Here is a 22,442-nt window from a genome sequence, read left to right as displayed (position 1 = left end):
GCAGGGTGCTTAACCCAGGTAGGAAATTACCGAAATAGTTAAGGAGTCCCAGGAACGACCGCAGCTCCGTCACGATCTGTGGTCTTGATGGCCTCCGGCTTGGCGTCGGTGGGTCTGGTGCCGTCTGGTGCAATTCTTCTTCCCAAGAACTCGACCTCCTGCGCCAGGAAAACACACCGAGCATTTCAACCTGAGCCCCACGCGATCCAACCGACTAAGAACCTCTTCCAGATTCTTCAAGTGCTCAATGGTGTCCCGACCTGTAACCAGTATGTCATCCTGGAAAACCGCGGAGCAAGGAACCGACTTTAGCAGGCTCTCCATATTCTGTTGGCAGATTGCCACGGCCGACCGAATCCCGAACGGGCACCTGTTATAGCTGAACAGACCTTTGTGCGTGTTGATGCAGGTGAGGCCTTTCAAAGATTCCTTCAGCTCCTGCGTCATGTAGGCCGAGGTCAGGTCCAGCTTGGTGAATGTCTTTCCTCCAGCCAGGGTCGCAAATAGGTCATCTGCCTTGGGTAGTGGGTACTGGTCCTATAGCGAAAAACGGTTAATCGTCACTTTATAGTCCCCACAAATTCTATCCGTGCCGTCCTCTTTAAGTACCGGGACAATCAGACTAGCCCACTCGTTGAATTCCACCAGCTTGATGATGCCTTCTCGCTGCAGCCTGTCCAGCTCAATTTCTACTTTCTCACGCATCATGTACGGTACTGCCCGTGCCTTGTGGTGGATGGGTCGCGTACCGGGAACCAAATAGATCTGCACTTTCGCTCCCAAGAAGCTTCCAATGCCTGGCTCGAACAACGATCAGAACCTGGGCACATGAGGCGTCATCGACGAATGAAAGCGCTCGGATGTCGTCCCAGTTCTTGCGGATTTTTCCCAGCCAGCATCTGCCAAATAATGTGGGGCCATCCCCTGGCACAATCCACAGCGGGAGTTCGTGTACTGCTCCATCATAAGAGACTTTGACTTCTGCACTGCCAATTACAGGGATTAGTTCCTTGGTGTAAGTCCCTGGTTTTGTGTGAATGAGGCTGAGCTTGGGCCTGTGTGCCTTTTTGTCCCACAGCCTGTCAAAGGCCTTTTTACTCATTATGGACTGACTTGTACCAGTGTTCAATTCAATTCCGTTCAGTTCAACTTTTGGTGGAAATTTCATAGTGAATGTGTGTACCCCGTACACTTCTGTCTCCTCGGATCGAGTCTCCAATTCAGCCTGATACCCAGTGGATCAATTTTCCTCTGCAACGTGATGGTTTGTAGCTCGCCTGCACATTCACTGGAGGTGTCCCATTGTTCTGCAACCGTTGCACGCATAGTGCTTGAAGCGGCACTGATGGAGCCGATGATCACCTCCACAGCACCAACAAGGTGAAGCCTTTGCATTAACGATTGATGGCGGACTCTGGGTCATCTGAGGTCGGACGGCAGTATCCTGCGTGTACATTCTGCCATTTATATTTCTGTTCGAAACCGACATTACTTTATGCACAGTACTAGCCGAAACTTCTTTACTCTGCGAAATCTGTTTGGTGTTGTCGCTGGTGACATAAATGCCTGGGCTATAGTTATGGCTTTTCTGAGATTCGGAGTTTCTATAGTCAACAGTTTGCGAAGGATTGTCTCATGGCCAATGCCCAGTACAAAAAAGTCTCGGAGCATTTGTTCTAGGAATCCCTCAAATTCACAATGTCCTGTGAGGCACCTTAGTTTGGCGACATAGCTCGCCACTTCTTGGCCCTCCAATCGTTGACACGTGTAGAACCGATATCACCCCATTAAAATGTTTTCCTTAGGATTTAGGTGCTCCCGGACCAACATACATAATTCTTCGTAGGATTTCTCTGTGGGTTTTGCCGGCGCTAGGAGATTCTTCATGAGGCCATAAGTTGTTGCCCCACAGACAATTAGGAGGATCGCCTGTCGGTTGGCAGCGTTTTCATCCCCTTCCAGTTTGTTGGCCACAAAGTATTGGTCGAGTCTCTCCACGAAGGTTTCCCAATCATCCCCTTCTGAGAACTTCTCCAGGATACCAACTGTTCTCTGCATTTCGCGCGGTTGTTCGTTACCTCGTCGCCAATTGTTATGCTCATAACAAACGATGAAACTGAGTACTGTGTATAATGAGCAAGTGTGACCTTAGCTCTTTTAATAAGACTCCAGAGTGCAAGTACCTCCTGGGTGACCTGCTTATATACTGTGCTCCCAAGGGATGCTGGGATCCCTTGGGACTCCAACAGGTAGGCCCTCTGGTGGTAGTGTAATACAGGTTGCAAAGGGTTAAATACATATCAACCACCATGGACATTACTTCACCTGCTCCATGGATTAAAGCATCCACATCACGCGACTGTGGAACTCCTGATCAGACCTGGAGCACATTGTTGAGCACTGCCCTCGGAGGAAGTTTGCAGGCAGCCAGTGGGATATCCACGCTGTTACACCGGATAGCTTTGGCCTGGATATCCAACTTGGATATTGACCTTTGATTTGCTTTGCTGCTACCGTACGAAAGAAGAAGAGTTCCCTTTGCATTCAACTGCAGGAGGTTCTACGGAGTCAATTGTGCTAAAACTACTCAGCCTCTCAAGCAAATTCATCCAATGCTTTGATTGTCACCAGTGTTTACCTACATTTATGGCAGGCCATGCCTATACAGATTCATTCTCATTTTGGGTCAGACACCTTCTTCCAGACTCTCCCGTTACATGGCCTTTCATTGACCCCACATGCGATGGCCATCACTTGTCTACTTCACCCTCTGGGTATTAGCGGCATGCCCCTCCACTCCCAAAGGGAGCACTGATCCATGCCCTTATGATCTGCAGATCACGACTGAGTGGTTCTACGTCCATTGTGCACACTGCACATAGCTATGGCCCAGGGTGCATTACTTATACTGGTTAAGTGGGTGTTTAGCTCCTGGGACAACATTCTTGCAGGTGCGTTCTGACTGGCATCCCAGTCGCTTGCATTTTTCCGGTGGCCCGAATGTACTGAACTTCTAGAATAGGATTGGTTGCTCCTGAAATTATGTTTAAAGAAAGACAAAAATGTAAGCCCCATTTAAGGTACTGCCTGCAGTTCACCAATATAGAGGAAGAATCAGTATGTGCAGTAAATCTGTAAATGCATTTAAAAAAAGCACATTTACAATTGCGCTGCATGCAACTGCGACACCAATTCTTCCTCCCGTGTCTGTTACTTTGCGCCAGGAAAGAAATACATCCTTAAGGCATCATACTGAGGTCCGACCAACTGAGACCTTAAATATCACACACTGAAACAACCAAAAGCTCAGCATATCACGTCCCTGTATTTAGAGGACATAAAAGCATACACTGAGGCAGGGCCTATAATTACTGGATGTTACCATAAATTACTGAAAACTTCAAAAAGGAATGGAGTGGAAGCATTTTCCTTATGGTTTTGAACGTAATGATGATTCTTACAATAGTAATTGTGGGAAGAAATACAGCTTTGGCTAACCCGAGTCCTATTTTCCTAGAGACGAAAATCACAGTTATTCATTAACTGGACCAAACCATCCAACCACCAGAGGAAAATGGGACTTAAAGCGAAAAGGCCTGCTATCGAAGACTGGAAATCAAATGAGGGCAGTGAAACCAATAATTGCAGAAACACCTCAATATCTAGTCAGTGAAGAACAATTTATTTTGCCGACTGGGAGGTGAGCTCTCAGGCCCCCAGACACAAAGTCATCAGTGCTCGAGAGACATTATTGTGCTCTGTTTCTGCTTCTACCCCATGATGTCTGCTCAAGTAGACATTTCTTTATCTGAGGATCAGAGTTAACTCTTTTGAGCACATAAAGCTTCAGGCAAATGACAAACACGTTTTAAACGCCCGAATGCCTGCCTTAAATGCCTGAATTAATGAGTCAACAGCATTGTTTGTTTTTCCAACAAACAAACTAAGTCCCAAGATTCAAACATTCCCTGCCCCATGTAAGCTCTATACACACCACCGTACCTCAAAGCACGACAGCCCGGGTTCAATCAAGTATCACCAAATGATTTTTTGCTTTGCTAACAATTGCAGATAATCAACTGAAAACCAAGCAGTCAAATGTGCAAGGGTTGGTTAAGTATATAACTGCACGATATGATGGGGCCTTAAAACCTTACTGTGGTCTGTGCTGTTGGCAGAGTCTGGCCAAAAGGAGTGAGGTGGAAAAACCAGCTGTATTTTCCAGTCCCAATTGTTACCCTTGTTAGAAAGTTATCAGAGAGGACGGAATGGGGTACCACTGTGAGGCCTCTACAGTCATATAGCTTGCTGTCGCTTGCTGTTAAACTATTGTGTGAAAAACAGCTTTTGGCTGAGGAACTGGCTGACTGCCAGCTTGTCTGGAACCATAGCAAAGTTAGGCTACTTTGGAAGAAAATTGGGGGAAGAAATCTTAGGAAAGAGCAGACTTTGTGTATGCAATGTAATCTTCAGTTCATGCAATGCATGCAAGGGCCTTCAACTGGCGACAGCCTTGATTCAGTGGTAGCACCCTTACCTCGGAGTCTGAAGTTTGTGGGTTCAAGCCCTACTCCTGGGTCTTGAGCACATCTAGACCGACACCTCAGTATAGTACTGAGGGAGTGCTGCACTGTCGGAGGTGTCGTCTTTTGGCTGAGATGTTAAACCAAAGCCCTCTGAACATAAAACATTCCATGGCACTATTTGAAGAAAAGCAAAGGAGTTCTCCCGATGTCCTGGCCAACATTTATTGCTCAACCAACATCACTAAAACAGATTATCTGCTCATTTATCTCATGCTGTTTGTGGGGTCTTATGTGCAAAAATAATGACTGCTGCATTTGCCTACATTACAACAGTGACTGCACTTTCAAAAGTATTTAATTGGTTGTCAAGTGTTTTGGGATGTCCTTAGGTCATGAAAGATGCTATATAAATGCAAGTTTGTTCTTTCTTCTATCCCCCCTGTATGCTCACAGATGTGTACAGCTGCTGAATTGGGAGTGACTTAGCCAGTCACGTGTTGTTCACAAGACTCAATAAAACCCCAGCCAGTTGGGTTTGGGGGATCCATGATGAGGCAGATGGTTGTGAGCCTGGTGGATGAACCGGTAATGTGTAGTGTGATTGTTAAACCTTTGCTAATAAACCAACTAGTTCTTAATAGCAATGTGTTGCTATGAATTCTTAAGCAAAGAACCCATAAAGCAAATACATTACACTCCCTACAACATGTTTGTCTCTGCCTGACCTGCAATTTCATTTTTCAGTATACCAACATCCAATCTCACTCCATCCCCACCTTTCCCTGCTTCAGATCCCCTTCGCCAGCCGTTTACATGTATCTTTTTGTCTGTCCCCATTCATTGGCTCACCATCCATCTAAAGTTGTGGGATTCTGAGCCACTGTCTGTTTCCTTACCTCCCTCCTCACTCTTGCTGTGAGAATATCATGATCAGGTCGGGCGTTCCCCACCTGCAAAAGTAAGTCAGACCTTGCTGATTCTTACACAATTATATACAGCAGTGAGGTGCAACTGAGGGCTATACACAGGTCTCCCTTTCATCAGCGGTATCCACAGTATGAACGCCGCCCCCTCCCCACCTCCTCAGGGAGCCCACGACATCGTTGGCCCTTGAAATTTGGGCCTACGAATATGCCAATTGGATTAAGGGAGGTCATTTCAGAAAAGAACAAGCAAAGTGTAGATCTGCTACATTTCCATGGAAACAATTGGGTTTCCACATTTCACAACAGGGCCAAGTACTCTCGACTAAAGAGTAAAAGAGACAGATGGACAGGAGCAGAACTATAGTAAATTGTTTACAGATACCTCGAACCTGGGAGAAAGTCACTTGCCTGCAAAATTCTAATTTATGTGACTAGAAATTTGTACTTGTGACTACGTTAAGTGTATCTGGAGTGCAATCATTGAGTTCAGGGACAAACACATTTCAGAAACTTGATCTACTTTGGCATTTGTGTGTCTTGCGCTTCAGTTTGTTTCATCGTACTTTAACTACACTATGAACCATTTCCAACAGGTTACCAATCAGCACTTTTCCTGGCCGAGGGAGGTTGTATTAGTAGCCGAGGGAGGTTGTATTAGTTGAGTTATCAGGTTGGGAAACTCCCATTTCATGGATGGATACACAGACAGCTTCCAGCATGCTCTTTTTTTTAAAGTTATAAAACCCCAGAGGACATCTGTGACTTCCAACTTTAATCACAAATCTCGTCTCGGTTTTCCGCCTGTATCACATTTCAAAAAGACGTGACTCTTTCCAGTTTGGGAGTAGGCAGAAATCCACATCATTTCACCCTCCCATAACCTTCCAGCCCATTCCTTTCCCCTCAAAACTCATTAGGCTGATCTAATGGATGTCACAGGCATATAAACCCCGGGCTGTGGGCAACCTTGCTCTCTGTACCTGATGTCCTCGAAGGCATTTTAAAAAAACCTTTGTTGTCTGTGAGCCGCAACACACCTTTACCTTACCAATGCTAAATTCGTGGGGCCCACTTTTTAGCTGCCTGGCATCTTGAATATGCTAATGAGGGGCCTAACGCCTGTTCAATGATCCCTTTACAAAATTAGTTCTCACGACGTGATCACCCATCTCGCCCCCCTTAAACTTCCCAACTCCCACCCACCTCCCAGGATCTGCCAGCGATATAAGTGGCCCTAAATTTATTTTTCTCATTGCGAGCTGCCTGTGGAGGTGAAACCAGTGCCAGCAGCTCACCCCAAGTAGACAGACGAGGCCCCAGGATCAATATCTATCGATGCTCAGAGCTCTTGGTTCAGGCGGGCGCTGCTCGCTAACGGGCCCAGACTAATTCCTACCCGCCTTGTGTACATATCAATTGCCTGCAGGGAAAAGCCAGAGCGAAAATCGTTGCACGTCAATCGAAAATACTGAACTTGCCAGGAAAATGGGAAATTACGCAGTCAAGGTGCGATGACCCACACACACAGTTTCTGAAAGACTGGAGCCCAATATTGCCAGACTACCTTGGCGCATGGACGTGGATTAGTGCATGTACAGCCGAGCTTTTCTTGACTATGAATGAATTTCAGATCATAAAACAGCATTGTTGTGTATATGGTAACCCCATGCTGTCCACAATGAAACATTGGCAGCACTTATAAACACACCAATCAGCGAATGCACAGATATTCTTGTTTGTTTGACTTTCACCCCTCTCGCCATGTGAAGTTTGGTTGAAAAAAAGCAACACTAGATAAAGCCATTGTAAATCGTTAAGTTGTTGAATGCTCCTTGCCAGACGGATGGAGTGAAACAGATTACACAGCCTCTGTCGGTGCTGATCAAGGATCTCTCGTTCATTCACAAACTGTTGCAAAAGAAGAAATTCTTTGATTTCTAAGGCTCCTAAAATTAAAATCAAACTGGTTCAAAAACAGTGCCTCACTGTCTCAACACTATACTCCAATTAAAAAGATAATGCAGAAATATTGTGGTGTTCTGACAAAAATGGTCCATTTTTAAACGTGGAAGCGAGACTCGGTGCTCAATGGGTTAACATGTTGCTATGCACCTGCTACGACAATAACAAAAATGTTAGTAATTCACACAAGCGTTTTCCAATTAGAACTGGCTTTTCAACAAATCATGTATAATTTATACAGATACAGAGGTGAGTAGCATGCTGAGTGCAGAGCTCAAGACAAACTAATTAAAAATGTAAGCATTCTTCGAGAAAAAATGGGGAGGGGGGGGAAACAGAACAGATCCACATAATCTCCAACAAGTAAACAGTGATTTATTTTATAAATTAATAAATTGTAAAGACAGATGCTGCTGTGATGGGCCTTACTGACAGCCTTGCATTCCTGATACAATTGTAATTTATAATGTAGGGAGGATTTGGCGTATTCCACAAGCACAAGATCTGCATGTTCATAGTCATTTGATAGTCACGAACGTGACTTTAAAGCAAGCGCATATGTTCCCGTGCAGTCTGCGTGCTGTCAGTTCAAAGTCGACTGACTGGGACTTTCCCTGATATTGGTAGAAGGAATGTATTGGCCAACCAAGCACAGCCTGCCTGTAACGCCAGTCCCAAGCTAGCAAACTCAACCTGTGCCAACCAACAGGTCATACTGAACTTTGTAGCCAGCACTCTCACTCAGAGACAGAGAGCGAGAGCCCCACTGGGTGATTTACACAGCAAGGTTGCTTCCAACAGAGCTCTCGCCGATAAAATTATAAAATAGGTTGGAGGAGGAACATTCCAATAATGATAGCAGGCATCAAGAAGAGCTTTCAAACACGTATTAAACTTCAGTGAGAGAGAGAACAATGATTAAAATTAAAAACATGGCTGTAGAAATTGCCAACATATTAAAAGTGAGCATATCTGTAGAACAATTTAAGCACATGACAATACATACCTCATTCCTTAGAACAATGCATTGTACCAATACCAGTAAAATGTGCTTATAAAAAAGAACATTTTGAACGTGACTACTAGCCTTGGAGCTCATTTATCTTTTGAGCTATGGAGGTGAAATGCCCCATGTCAAGGAGGAAATGTTGGCAAAGATTCAAATCCTAGCCCTTAAAGAAAAAGTCTCCTGCTTGCCAATAGAGTAATGCAGACTATCTAACCTGACAGATGTTTTATAACGAAGGAGGTTTCACTAAGTGCCAGAAATGCAAGATGCAGCCAAACGTTACTGGGGATTCATTAGGGGAGTGCATTAGACCCCAGGAGCTGTGGGTTGTCCCGAAATGTCACATATAAAACTGGCATTCGGCAAACACGGCAGCCAAATTGTTAATAGCATGGCCCCCACAAACAACAACAACAACAACAACTTTTGGGGGAAATTGCGTAGCACCCCGTTTGGGGGGGGGGCGGGGTAACAGCCGTGAGGCGGGATTCCCTGAGCCAGGTGCGGAAGTCTCACCCAGCGACCTAAATTCGGGTTAATACCCGCGAGAGCAAGTGAAGCGCAAAATATCGCACCCCACTTGCGGTGTGGGGCGCGAGCGGGGTGGAAGGGATCAGTGAGGGGCGCAGCGATACGTGGAGAGACGCAGAATGCTGCCACGTAGACAGGGCCCTGCCCTTCATTAATGAGGAACGTCAAGCTGCCGACTCTGCGGGGGAGAAACGGGTCCCTACCTGGACGACCAGGGAACGGGGTGGCATGGCATCAGCCCAGCATACAAGCGGAGTGCCAGGCTGGAAGATCACGGCACGGACCCGCCATTCAATATCCAGTAGTAAGTCGGAAATTTTTTAATTTTCCAAACACTACCTCCCCTTTAAATTTCGCCCCACGAGCGGCCGACATCCTGGTACGTGCCCACTGAAGCTGTCGCTGGCATTGCCCAGCGTATGAGTTGCTGCATACGGTGATCGGGCACAATGCAGTGGGATGTTACCAGTTACTGCTGCCGCTAAACTCCCATGGAATTTCACAGGAGCCGTTAGGGGCACCGCGCCCAGTCGTTTGTGCTAATGCCCCGAATTTCTCACCCCTTGTACTTATATAGCGCCTTTAATGTAGTAAAACATCCCAAGGCGCTTCACAGGAGTTTTATGAGTCAAAACAACTTGACACCGAGCCACATAAGGAGACATTAGTGCAGGTGACCAAAAGCTTGGTCAAAGAGGTAAAGAGCATTTTAAAAGAGAAAAGAGAGGTAGAGAGGCAGAGAGGTTTAGGCAAAGAGTTCCAGAACTTAGGGCCTAGGCAACAAAAGGCTCAGCGACCAATGGTTGAGCAATTATAATCAGGGATGTTCAAAAGGGCAGAATTAGAGGAGCGCAGACATCTCGGGGGTGGGGGGGTTGTGGGGCTAGAGGAAATTACAGAGGTAGGGAGGGACAAGGCCATGGAGGGATTTGAAAACAAGGATGAGAATTTTGAAATTGAGGTGTTGCGTAACTGGGAGCAATGTAAGTCAGTGAGCACAGGGGTGATTGGTGAGCGGGACTTGGTGCGAGTTAGGACACGGGCAGCCGAGCTTTGGATGATAAGTTTATGTGGGGTAGAATGTGGGAGGCCAGCCAGGAGCGCATTAGAATAGTCAAGTCTAAAGGTAACAAAGGCATGGAAGAGGGTTTCAGCAGTGGATGAGCTGAGGCAGGGGCAGAGACGGGCGATGTTACGGAGGTGGAAATAGGCGGTTTTAGTTATACTGCGGATGTGTGGTCGGAAGCTCATTTCAGGGTCAAATATGACACCAGAGTCAAATACAACACCAAATAGCAAATTAAATGAATGACTGGATAATATGTTTTTTTTGGTGTTGGGGTAACAATGTGGCCAGGACTCCAGGAAAACCGTGCTCTTCTTTGGATAGTGCCATGCGATCTAATTCCAGCTGGATAGGCAGACGGGGCTTTGGCTGAACTATGTATGCCTGGATAAAGAGAGATTTTTGGTGAGACAAGAAATTGCCCCGCGCTCCGTTTGGAGGCGGTAAGCTTCCAGGGCCAGGACATTTAATGCCCGGTCCAGAAGTTCCGCCCTGGTGCGGAACTTGGCCCTTCCGCCCCTCAACAGAAGCGGAGCGTTATCGGAGTTGCTCCGCGTTCGTGAAGGGGCGCTCCCGAGGCCCAGCACCGCGATCCCCACCGGAGATCCACGTAGCGCTGATGCGTCAGAATGCCCCTCCCCTTCAATTAAAGGGGAGGGCCGCTGGGCTCTCTGCAGTCTCTATGGCAGCCGCCACTGGGCCACCAAGGACACCCTAGACCGGGCCAACAGCCCGGCAGCCACAATAGAGTGCCGGGCTGTAGAATGCCGGCCTGGTCAGGCGAGAGCCTTCACTGTTGGGCCAACAGAAGAGTTGGCCGACAGAAAGATTTGGCGGCCCACAGCGCAAATGGCTTCCCCTTTAAGGGGTGCCCCTGCAGCGTCGCGAAGCTGTCAGTGACATCGGCCGGCGCCGTCCTTGCCGCCCACAGGGCGATTTCCTCCACGGGGCACAAAGGGGTTGGTGCGGGGTGGGATGAAGGGTTGGTGCACACGGTGATGACCTCATCGGTGTGCATGCGCCAGCCTGGGGCACAAATCGCGGGGTGCTACGCTACCGGCACAATGCCCTCCAAACCTCCGGGGCAATTTCCCCGGAGGCGCTATGGACCCCTTCCCCCGGGCGATAACCTTGTGGCGCTCCTTTAGCCCCTCCCGGAGGCCCTAATGGGACTACAAAAAGGGGATTTTCGCCCCTATTGTCTCCCTCAGTCAGTGCAGGAGGGTGAGATTTCCACTGGGCACAACGCACAGTGACGAGCTTTGTGAAGAGTTCCTCTCTTTGCTCCTTCAATTGAAAAATGTTTTTTTAAATGATTTTGCTAGATACAGGAAATGGGGACCTTCACAAATTAACTTACAATGTCACCAAACACAGCATTCGATAGAATCCTCACCCCACCGTCTGAAATATTGCTGTTGGTGAAATGTGAAGCAAGTAAAAGACATCCAGAGAAAATATAGTAAAAATTAAACAGGCTCAAAATGTAACGGAAACAATCATTGCAAAGAACTGCTTGTTTTAAAATTCCGGTGTTTCGCACTCCAGCTGGAACTGGTACCAAGGCGTGGCCTAGTGCAATAAAACCAATCCTATATCTTGCGCACCACGTAGATCATTCATGCATAAGTAATGAATCCACAAGTACATGGTTAGTAATCTTGATGTATTCTAAATGCCGAACATTAGGTTTGCTCAAAGCTGCGGTTATTATGCATTGAAAAATAGGATTTTACTACTTAAGATGAGAAATTTCTGCTATTAGTAACCGAACACTTAATTTGTTCGTGTGACGTTCTATTGTCTGCTATTTAAATGCACTGCTAACCCTGAATAAATGGGTTAACCCTTGAAGTAGCATACTGAGAAATGTCCTGCAAATACTTTTAAGCATTGGCATAAGGATTAACTGGTCTTCCTCTCATTCCTGCCTGTGAGACCACAGGCAACAACAACTTGCATTTATATAGCACCATTAACAACCCAAGGCGCTTCAAACAAAATTTGAGGCCAAGCCACATAATGATATATTAGAGCAGATGACAAAAGGATTTGACAAAGAGGTAGATTTTAAGGAGCGTCTTAAAGGAGGAGGAGAGAGAGGCAGAGAGAATTCCAAAGCTTCGGTCCTCCGCAGCTAAAGCCACGGCTGCCAATAGTGGAGGGATGCAAATCGGGGATGCGCAAGAGGCCTGAATTGGAGGAGCGCAGAAATCGGGGAGGGTTGTAGAGCTGGAGGAAGTTACAGAGACCAGGTGGGGCGAGGCCATGGAGGAATTTGAAAATCAGGATGAGAATTTTAAAATCCGGGACCTCGCATTGTACGAAATGACGGATACACTTTAAGCACACAACAGTGACAACACTTCAAAAAAAAGTAATTGATTGTATGTCAAGAGCTTTGAGACATTTTTGAGATATGTGACAAGATACTTTATAAGTGCAAACTCTTATTTCCAGATACCACCAACAGTAATTTCTAGGCTTAAGGTATCTCTGTTACTTCCTCCAGCCCTACAACGCTCCGAGATGAGCTTCTGACATATCCGTACCATCATTAAGACAGCCAATTTCCACCTCCGTAACATCACCCGACTCCATCCGTGCCTCAGCTCATCCACTGCTGAAACCCTAATTCTTGCCTTTATTACCTCCAGACTTGGCTATTCCAAATCCGACTTCCCATCTTCCACTTTCCATAAACTTAAACTCGTCCAAAACTCGGCTGCCCGTGTCCTAACTCGCACCAGTCCCACTCACCCATCACCCCTGTGCTCGCTGCCCCATTACCTAACTCGCACCAGTCCCACTCACCCATCACCCCTGTGCTCGCTGCCCCATTACCTAACTCGCACCAGTCCCACTCACCCATCACCCCTGTGCTCGCTGCCCCATTACCTAACTCGCACCAGTCCCACTCACCCATCACCCCTGTGCTCGCTGCCCCATTACCTAACTCGCACCAGTCCCACTCACCCATCACCCCTGTGCTCGCTGCCCCATTACCTAACTCGCACCAGTCCCACTCACCCATCACCCCTGTGCTCGCTGCCCCATTACCTAACTCGCACCAGTCCCACTCACCCATCACCCCTGTGCTCGCTGCCCCATTACCTAACTCGCACCAGTCCCACTCACCCATCACCCCTGTGCTTGCTGCCCCATTACCTAACTCGCACCAGTCCCACTCACCCATCACCCCTGTGCTTGCTGCCCCATTACCTAACTCGCACCAGTCCCACTCACCCATCACCCCTGTGCTTGCTGCCCCATTACCTAACTCGCACCAGTCCCACTCACCCATCACCCCTGTGCTTGCTGCCCCATTACCTAACTCGCACCAGTCCCACTCACCCATCACCCCTGTGCTCGCTGCCCCATTACCTAACTCGCACCAGTCCCACTCACCCATCACCCCTGTGCTCGCTGCCCCATTACCTAACTCGCACCAGTCCCACTCACCCATCACCCCTGTGCTCGCTGCCCCATTACCTAACTCGCACCAGTCCCACTCACCCATCACCCCTGTGCTCGCTGCCCCATTACCTAACTCGCACCAGTCCCACTCACCCATCACCCCTGTGCTCGCTGCCCCATTACCTAACTCGCACCAGTCCCACTCACCCATCACCCCTGTGCTCGCTGCCCCATTACCTAACTCGCACCAGTCCCACTCACCCATCACCCCTGTGCTCGCTGCCCCATTACCTAACTCGCACCAGTCCCACTCACCCATCACCCCTGTGCTTGCTGCCCCATTACCTAACTCACACCAGTCCCACTCACCCATCACCCCTGTGCTTGCTGACCTACATTGGCTCCCAGCTGAGCAATGCCTCGATTTTAAAATTCTCATCCTCTAATTCTGGCCTCTTGAGCATCCCCGATTTTATCCACTGGTGTCCGTGCCTTCAGCTGCCTGGGCCCTAAACTCTGGAATTCCCTCCATAAACCTCTCTGCCTTTCTACCTCTCTTTTCTCCTGTGAAACGCCTTGGGACTATTTACTAGGTTAAAGGGGCTATATAAATGCAAGTTGTTGTTGAAAGCCCTTGGCTTTGAGTCACTTTTAATTTGGCTCCAAAAGTGCAAGGTCGCAAAATATTTACAAGTCCAGTTTCTTTACCAGCTTCAGTTAACTTAATCAAACCAATCTTCACTGTAACAATCAGCTGAAAGCAAAAGGTTATGTTAATTTTTTAACCTCCCCCACCCCACCCCCCCGCTTCTCAAAGTTACCATCTCCAGTGGAGGTATTGTTCCACAACTGCGGCACCTCATCTAGACAGGTGGGCTATTTGGCCATCGAGGGCATCGTAGTCAAACCCGCTGCTGTCCTCACTCAAAGTCGACACGTAACTTCCAGCGTGAATCACTGGAGAGTAAACAGGAGCAGGAACCCTGGCCGGCTTCACAGCCCAGGGGTGCTGAGACCAAATGGAGTACCTCCCTGGTGCCCCGGCTGAGATCAGCCACCTCGGCTCAGGTGGGAAATCTTATTTCCTGGATTATTGTAAAATCTGTCCCGCAAAAACATCTCTGATTTTAGAATGTAGCTGGTCTGAAGTCAGGAGCAATAACGTCACTATATCTCATGGAAACCACTATCGTGAAGGCCAGAATTGGAGGGGCGCAGTGATCGCAGAGCGTTGTAGGGCTGGAAGAGGTTACAGAGATAGGGAGGAGGGAGGCCATGGAGGGATTTGAAAATCAGGATGCGATCATTAATTCCCTGAGATCAGTTTTTAAGTATATGCTGATAGGAGGTCATGAGTATGGTTAATAGTTCATCTGTGGTTTTCAGTGGGTACATACACAAAATTTGAGGTGAAGTAATTATACAGAGTAGTGGCATCAGGTGATGTTGCTAGCAGTAACTAGCAGTACTGTGATTTATTTGTCCTCGTATTACACAAAGGATCATTTTCGGTTGACCTATGTAGGAGAACCCCCATGATGGTGTGACAAGCCCAAAGTTTATAGTCTGCTAATTGGTTCCTGTCAGTGAACTGACATGTGGACTGCAGCCTCAGGGTAACAAGCTAGTAAAACATTGTTAGAAAGGCCTTTAGTGTGTACTTTGTGATCCTGTGCTGTTTTTGATTCAATATGTACAGCGCGGTGTGGCACTGGATAAGAAAATTACTTTTTTTGCCTTATTTTCACCACTACTTTCCGAAAGGAGTGGGTTCATGTTGGGCTACGGTTAATAGAAGTTTATGGTTTTACCAAGTGGCCATTCTGTATGTGTAATTAGTGGCAAGGAGAATAGGCGGGCTGGTGTGCGGAGATTCAGTGGCTGTCCTGGGAATGTCAGTGGGTTGTGGGGGGGGCAGTTTTGGTGGTCTCTCGAGGGTTGTGGGGGGGGAAGTGTCGGAAGGGCTGTCGTGGGCAGGGTGGGGGGGGAGATTCAGGGGGAGTGGTGGGGGGCCAGTTTCGGTGGGCTGTCGGGGGCTGCGGGGGAAGTGTCGGATGGGCTGTCGGGGGGGTGGGGGAGTGGGGTGCTTGGTAGGTTGTCAGGGGGAGGGGAGTGGGGCGAGTGTCGAATGGGCTGTCGGGGGCAGTATCGGCATGCTAGCCTGGGGACTAGCAGCAGAATATCCTGAGGAATCAACAGGTTATCCTGGATTGCATCACAGCAAAGGCCGATCCATGCACAGTGTTCAGCAGAGGTCATAGGATATTGATCAGGATTGGAAAGCCTGTGGATTACTTTCATTGGGTTGAGACATCAAACCAAAGATTAAAGTACGTCACAGCTAGAAGCTATTGTTGACTACAAATGGGAGTTAACTCATTTATTTTTAATAGGTTAACGCCACCCCTTCCAACAGAATGCCTGAAGTGTTTGTCCACCAGTTTCACCAACAATAATTGGAACTGGTTTCCCAATATTGTCACTCATTGTTTTCACTGATATGGCTCAGTTAAGAGTGCAGACCAGTTTAGAGAAAGTAGAACTGGAATTAATTGGGCTGAGGAATGGGAGGGCGGGGGGTGAGGGGAGACAAGGGCGGGGGGGTGAGGGGAGACAAGGGCAGGGGATAACAGCTTCTGTGAACCAAACAGGGTTATAAATTGCCTCTTTCCACTTGTATTGTTTCGGTCACACTTACGCAAACACACGCCACCATTTGCTGATGCTTACTTACTATTGACATAAGTGTTAAAATGTAGTGCTGCAAATTCCTCCCGTGATGATACACCATTTTGCTGTCAGCAGTGACCATGACCTCCACAAATCTCGGATACGACAAAAAACGTTTTTGCCTTGTGTGCTGCTGCGTTTCGTTGCCCAATTTGGTCTCTTCGGTCAGAGGAACATTTGGTCTAATCGCGCTCTGTAAGATATCGAGGTGCTCCCTAATACTGCTAGCATTGCGCCTCTTCAGAAGTCTTTTCTTCATTTGATGATTTTGTTCTGCAGTAAAGAGAAATAATATATAACATTAAGAGGGTTTATTTTCTGTCTTGTAATCAAATGGCAGTTGCTGTGCCATTGGTGGCTGTTTTTTCAGCCACCACACCTCCACCTTGTTCAATTGTCTCCCCAAATCCTCCCCCCCACCCGGCTTCCAAAACCCTACAAAAGTCTTTTGTTTCAAGCATTCTTTTAGCCTACCTCTTAAATACATTCCATTTACTCTTTACCCCCCTGCTTTCTCATTCTCTGATCTGTAACGTGCTCTGGAAAGTCTTTTCAAGATGAGAGCCACTATATAAATGCAAGTTTAATAAATCTATATTGCAAGTGTAGTGATTCATCATAGCCCAAATGTATTAAAGGGGCATTATCTTCCACAAAAAGTGACCCCCTCGTTGGGGAGGGGGAGGCAAGCGAGAGGGAGTACAACCAATCAGACTGAAAAACCTTGAGCCTCAAATGGAGGCACCTGAGAGCTGACTTTACAAACGTATATGAGGTAGTGAATGGTATGGAAACAGTAAATCAGGAACACTGCCTTACTTCGGGAGTAGGATAAGAAGCCACAGGTTCAAACCAGGAAAAGATCATTTTAGGGCTAATATCAAGAAGTTCCTCTTCATACAAAGAATGAACGGAAGGAACAGGCGCAGATAGGGAGGTGAGGGCAAAATCCCTGCAATCATTTAAAACTAAACAACTGGATAAACTAAGATGGGACGAAAGTCTTCCTCATCTGTAACTATCTTGTAAAGTTGTGAGATCATCTTCATATTGAAGATATCAAGTGCAAGAGATACAGGATGGGTTTCAACATGATTTGGATTGTATTATGTTTATAAATAAACTAAAAAGGTTGCCAAACACTTGTTTTAGGAAGGTCGGCCACAGGGAAAATCATTGTAAGAATCCTCCTTAATTGTCTTCTCCCTGCGGCTGAAGAGCTCCTCCCAGATGCGGATTCCATCCACTGAGAGGTACAACGGACATGATCTTCACCGCGCGACAACTACAAGAGAAATGCAGGGAACCGCACCAACCCTTGTACATGGCCTTCTTTGACCTCACTGTCAACCATGAGGGATTATGGAACGTCCTCCTCCGTTTCGGCTGCCCTCAAAGGTTTGTCACCATCCTCCATTTGCTCCACGATGACATGCAAGCCGCGATCCTGACCAATGGATCCACCACAGACCCAATCCACGTCCGGACCAGGGTCAAGCAGGGCTGCATCATCGTACCAACCCTCTTTTCTATCTTCCTTGCTGCAATGCTACATCTTACCCTTAGCAAGCTCCCCGCCGGAGTGAAGCTAAATTATACAACAGATGGGAATCTGTTCAACCTCCGCCACCTCCAGGCCAGATCCAAGGTCGTCCCATCCTCGGTCATTGAATACAGTGTGCAGATGACGCTTGCGTCTGCGCACACTCGAAGGCCGAACTCTAAGCCATCGTCAACACCTTCACCAAGGCGTACGAGAGCATGGGCCTTACACTAAACATCCGTAAGACAAAGGTCCTCTAGCAACCTAATCCCGCCCCCCCGATTATCAAAATTCTCAGCAAGGCCTTGGACAACGTGGACCATTTTCCATACGTCGAGAGCCTACTGTCAGCAAGAGCAGACATTGACGACGAGGTTCAACTCTGTCTTCAGTGCACCAGCGCAGCCTTCGGTCGCCTGAGGAAGAGTGTTTTTGAAGAGCAGGATCTCAAACCCGGCACAAAGCTCATGGTCTACAGGGCAGTGGTGATACACGCCCTCCTATATGGCTCAGAGATGTGGACTATATACAGCAGACACCTCAAAACGCTGGAGAAGTACCACCAACGCTGCCTCCGCAAGATCCTGCAAATCCATTGGCAGGACAGATGCACCAACATCAGTGTTCTCGCTCAGGCCAACATCCCCAGCATCGAAGCATTGACCACACTCGATCAGCTCTGTTGGATGGACCACATTGTCCACATGCCCAACACGAGACTCCCAAAGCAAACACTCTAGGTGGAGCTTTGACATGGCAAGCGAACTCCAGGTGGGCAGAGAAAATGCTTCAAGGACATCCTCAAAGCCTTCTTGACAAAGTGCAACATCCCCACTGACTCCTGGGAATCCCTGGTCCAAGACTGCCCAAAGTGGAGGAGGAGCATCCGGGAGGGCGCTGAGCACCTCGAGTCCCATCGCCGAGAACAAGCAGAAACCAAGTGTAGACAGCGGAAGGAGCATGCGTCAACCCAGGCTCCCTGACTACCCTTTCCTTCAAACACTGTCTGCCCCACCTGAGACAGAGACTGTAGGTCCCGCATTGGACTCCTCAGTCACCTAAGAGCTCACTTTTAGAGTGGAAGCAAGTCATTCTCAACTCCGAGGGACTGCCTATGATGATGATGAAGATAGTCCCTTTTATTTCCTCTACCACTGGCTTACGCGCCCTCACCGAGGTAGATGTGCTCAAAGCTTTCCGCCTTTCCCCATCATAGTAATGGCATACTTAAAGATGCAAGAGGCATCAATCATAGACCAGAGGGCATTGCTGAAACTCCGGCAAATGTGTTATAAAACGTAGCTGTAAGGCACATCATTCCACAAAACATCTGTCACAGGGTCTCAAGACAGCCCAACTACTCCGACAGGATTAATGACAACTCAGACCCCTCTCTTAACATGATTAGTCACTAGTAGAAACATTATAAGCAGACAGTATTTTAAGGGTGTTATCTATAAATATTGCAGCACAATGAAGACTACTATAATGTGCTTTTTTAAAAAAAACTGTAAAATGATACTTGACAAAACTATGCTGACTATTGTCCCAGAAAACGACTAATTTATGAATGCCAATGAGTAAAATAAAAATGTTACTAAATTGAAAATGTTATTTGTGAATGATTGCAATTATGAATTTCTTAAGCGAATGAAAATTAATATTTACATCAAATAAAGAGTACAGATCATAATCAGAAAGTAAAAAGAACTTGCATTTATATATCGCATTTATGACTATTGGATGTCTCAAACGATTTACAACCAATGAAGTTCTGTTTGAAGTATACTTATTGTTGTAATGTAGGGAAACCGCGGCAACCAATTTGCACACAGCAGGTCCCAACAGCAGAGATAATGACCAGATAATCTATTTTAGTGGCGTGGTGAAGGGATAAATATTGACCAGTTTATTTTCAGTTAACTGACGTTCCCAGACCATGAAATATTTGGAACACAAATGCTTTTAATGATGGGTAACCAGAGACATGCACCATGACACATGGTATTGAGCTATGCAGACTAGGAGGATGCCAGGTTTAATCCATAGTCTGTGAGGAGTTGGACAATCTTAGCTCGAGTGGTAGTAAGGGTGCTATAACTGGGACTGGTGACCCCAAAGCAGATGTGAAAGGACAGCCAAAGCAATCCAACTTCATTATCACTAAAAATATTGCCATCCAGTCCCATGCTACAAGGTCCAACACCGCCTCCCATGCGCCAGCGCAGCCTTCGGTTGCCTGAGGAAGAGAGTGTTTGAAGATCAGGCCCTCAAATCTGGCACCAAGCTTATGGTCTACAGGGCTGTAGTGATACCCACCCGCCTGTACGGCTCAGAGACATGGACCATATACAGTTGACACCTCAAAGTGCTGGAGAAATGCCACCAACGATATCTCCGCATAATCCTGCAAATCTCTTGGGAGGATAGACGCACCAACGTCAGGTGTTCTCGATCAGACCAACATCCCCAGCATCGAAGCACTGACCACACTCGACCAGCTCCATTGGCGGGGCCACATTGTCCGCATGCCCGACACAAGACTCCCAAAGCAAGCGCTCTACTCAGACCTCATGCACGGCAAGCGATCCCCAGGTGGGCAGAGGAAACGTTTCAAGGACATCCTCAAAGCCTCCTTGATAAAGTGCAACATCCTTACCGACACCTGGGAATCCCTGGCCGAAGACTGCCCTAAGCAGAGGAAGAGCATCCGGGAGGGCGCTGAGCACCGCGAGTTTCATCGCCGAGAGCATGCAGTGATCAAGCGCGGACAGCGGAAGGAGCATGTGGCAAACCAGACTCCCCACCCACCCTTTCCTTCAACCACTATCTGCCCCACCTGTGACCGAGACTGTAATTCCCGTATTGGACTGTACAGTCACCTGAGAACTCACTTTTAGAGTGGAAGCAAGTCTTCCTCGATTTCGAGGGACTGCCTATGATGATGACAAGTAAACAGCCTTCCAAAGTGACATAATCTCCAAAGCTGCTGCTGTGTCCCACAGACATACTTGCATCCATCTGTTAACATTATTTTTACATAGTGTTTCATAGTATTTACATCACAGAAACAAGTCATTGGGCCTGACAGGTCTGTGCTGGGATTTATGCTCCACACAAGCCTCCTCCCATCTTACTTCATCTAACACTATCTGTTATGTATGTTAATTGGGTTTTACCTGCCACCGGAAGGCGCGTCTGTCGGAGTCCTAATGGTCACTGGCAGACACGTGCAAGCCGTGTATATAATGTTTGCAGCCATGTTGAATCCTCACTTTGAGAATAAATAAACTGGAGTAAGGTCATGCCTGAACTAGCTCCCCGTACTTAGCCTCGTGGAGTTATTCGATACTTAACAATTGGCGACGAGTTAAAAATACGAACTTTCATACAACCATGTCTGTTGGAATTTGGGAGAGATTCGTGGAAGGGGAAGACTGGGAAGATTTCACTGAGCGCCTCGACCAGTACTTTGTAGCCAACGGATTGGAAGGAACCGATAACGCAATTAAGCGCAGGACGGTTCTCCTCACCGTTTGTGGGTCAAATATTTATGGCCTTATCAAGAATCTACTCTCACCGACTCAACCAACGGATAAGACTTACGATGAATTGTGTATGCTGGTTCGGAACCACTTTAAACTGAAGGAAAGCATCACCATGGTGCGGTATCGTTTCTATGTGCATAATCGCTCCGAGGGCCAGGACGTGGTGGAATTTGTCGCCGACCTGACAAGTCTCGCTGGGCCGTGCAACTTCCGAGCTGCATTGTGGAGGAAATGCTGCGGGACTTTTCCATGCTTGGCATTGGCCACGAGGTCATCCTTCGAAAGCTGCTGGCTGCTGAATCTCTCGACCTGAGCAGGGCTGTCACGATCGCCCAGGCATGCATGTCCACGGACGAAAACCGAAACAGATATCTTCCCAGCATCGAAACTCACCGGCAAGTATTGTGCATAAAATAATATCATTGGCAGGCAGAGCTGCACATGGTAGGGCCTACTCGTCCGCGTTCATACGACTCATAACTGCTCAAAGTCTGCCATCGGGGGTGAATCAAATCTCGCCTTGTTGGTGTTGCGGGGACTATCATCGGGCCCATCAATGCCGATTCAAGCAATACGTGTGCAAAGGCTGTGCAACAATGGGGCACCTTCAGCGAATGTGTCCGCAACCAAACAAGCGCGCTGCGACACACCATGTGGCTGAGGATGATCGATCCAGCGTGGATCAAGCGGCACAGGCAACTCAACCCGAGGTACAGGACGAAGAAGAGTATGGGGTTACATTCTTTTACCAAACGTCCTCCGATATTGCTGGAAGTTAAATTAAATGGGGTTCCAGTATCTATGGAATTGGACACGGGCGCGAGTCAGTCAATAATGAGCCAGAGGGCTTTCGAAAAGCTGTGGGACACTAAGGCAAAAAGACCTAAACTGAGCCCAATCAATGCAAAGCTGCGTACCTACACCAAAGAGCTCATACCAGTCATTGGCAGTGTGGCAATAAAGTTACCTTACGATGGAGCTGTGCATGATTTATCATTGTGGATTGTTCCAGGCAATGGCCCAACGCTGTTCGGCAGGAGTTGGCTTGAGAAAATTAAATGGAACTGGACCGATATTAAAGCCTTACCAGTGGATGACGCTTCGTCTGTTCAAGTGCTGAGCAAGTTTCCCTCGTTGTTCGAACCAGGCATCGGCAACTTCAGGGGAGCCAAGGTGCAGATCCA

General features: G+C 47.5%; 1 protein-coding gene across 2 annotated transcripts in view; it reads right to left on the bottom strand.

The window, feature by feature from the left end:
• Positions 1 to 22,442, bottom strand: part of LOC139280864 (A disintegrin and metalloproteinase with thrombospondin motifs 20) — a 551,188-nt gene that overhangs the window by 399,696 nt on the left and 129,050 nt on the right. For both annotated transcript variants that reach the window (XM_070900621.1, XM_070900622.1), the window contains exon 4: positions 16,172 to 16,440. In XM_070900621.1, the coding sequence (XP_070756722.1) occupies positions 16,172 to 16,440 (269 nt within the window). The remainder of the gene's footprint in view (positions 1 to 16,171; positions 16,441 to 22,442) is intronic.

Source organism: Pristiophorus japonicus, chromosome 15 (genome assembly GCF_044704955.1).
Source record: "Pristiophorus japonicus isolate sPriJap1 chromosome 15, sPriJap1.hap1, whole genome shotgun sequence".
Classification (NCBI taxonomy): domain Eukaryota; kingdom Metazoa; phylum Chordata; class Chondrichthyes; family Pristiophoridae; genus Pristiophorus; species Pristiophorus japonicus.
The sequence above is the reverse complement of the archived record's forward strand: the minus strand, read 5'-3'. Positions and strand labels throughout refer to the sequence as shown.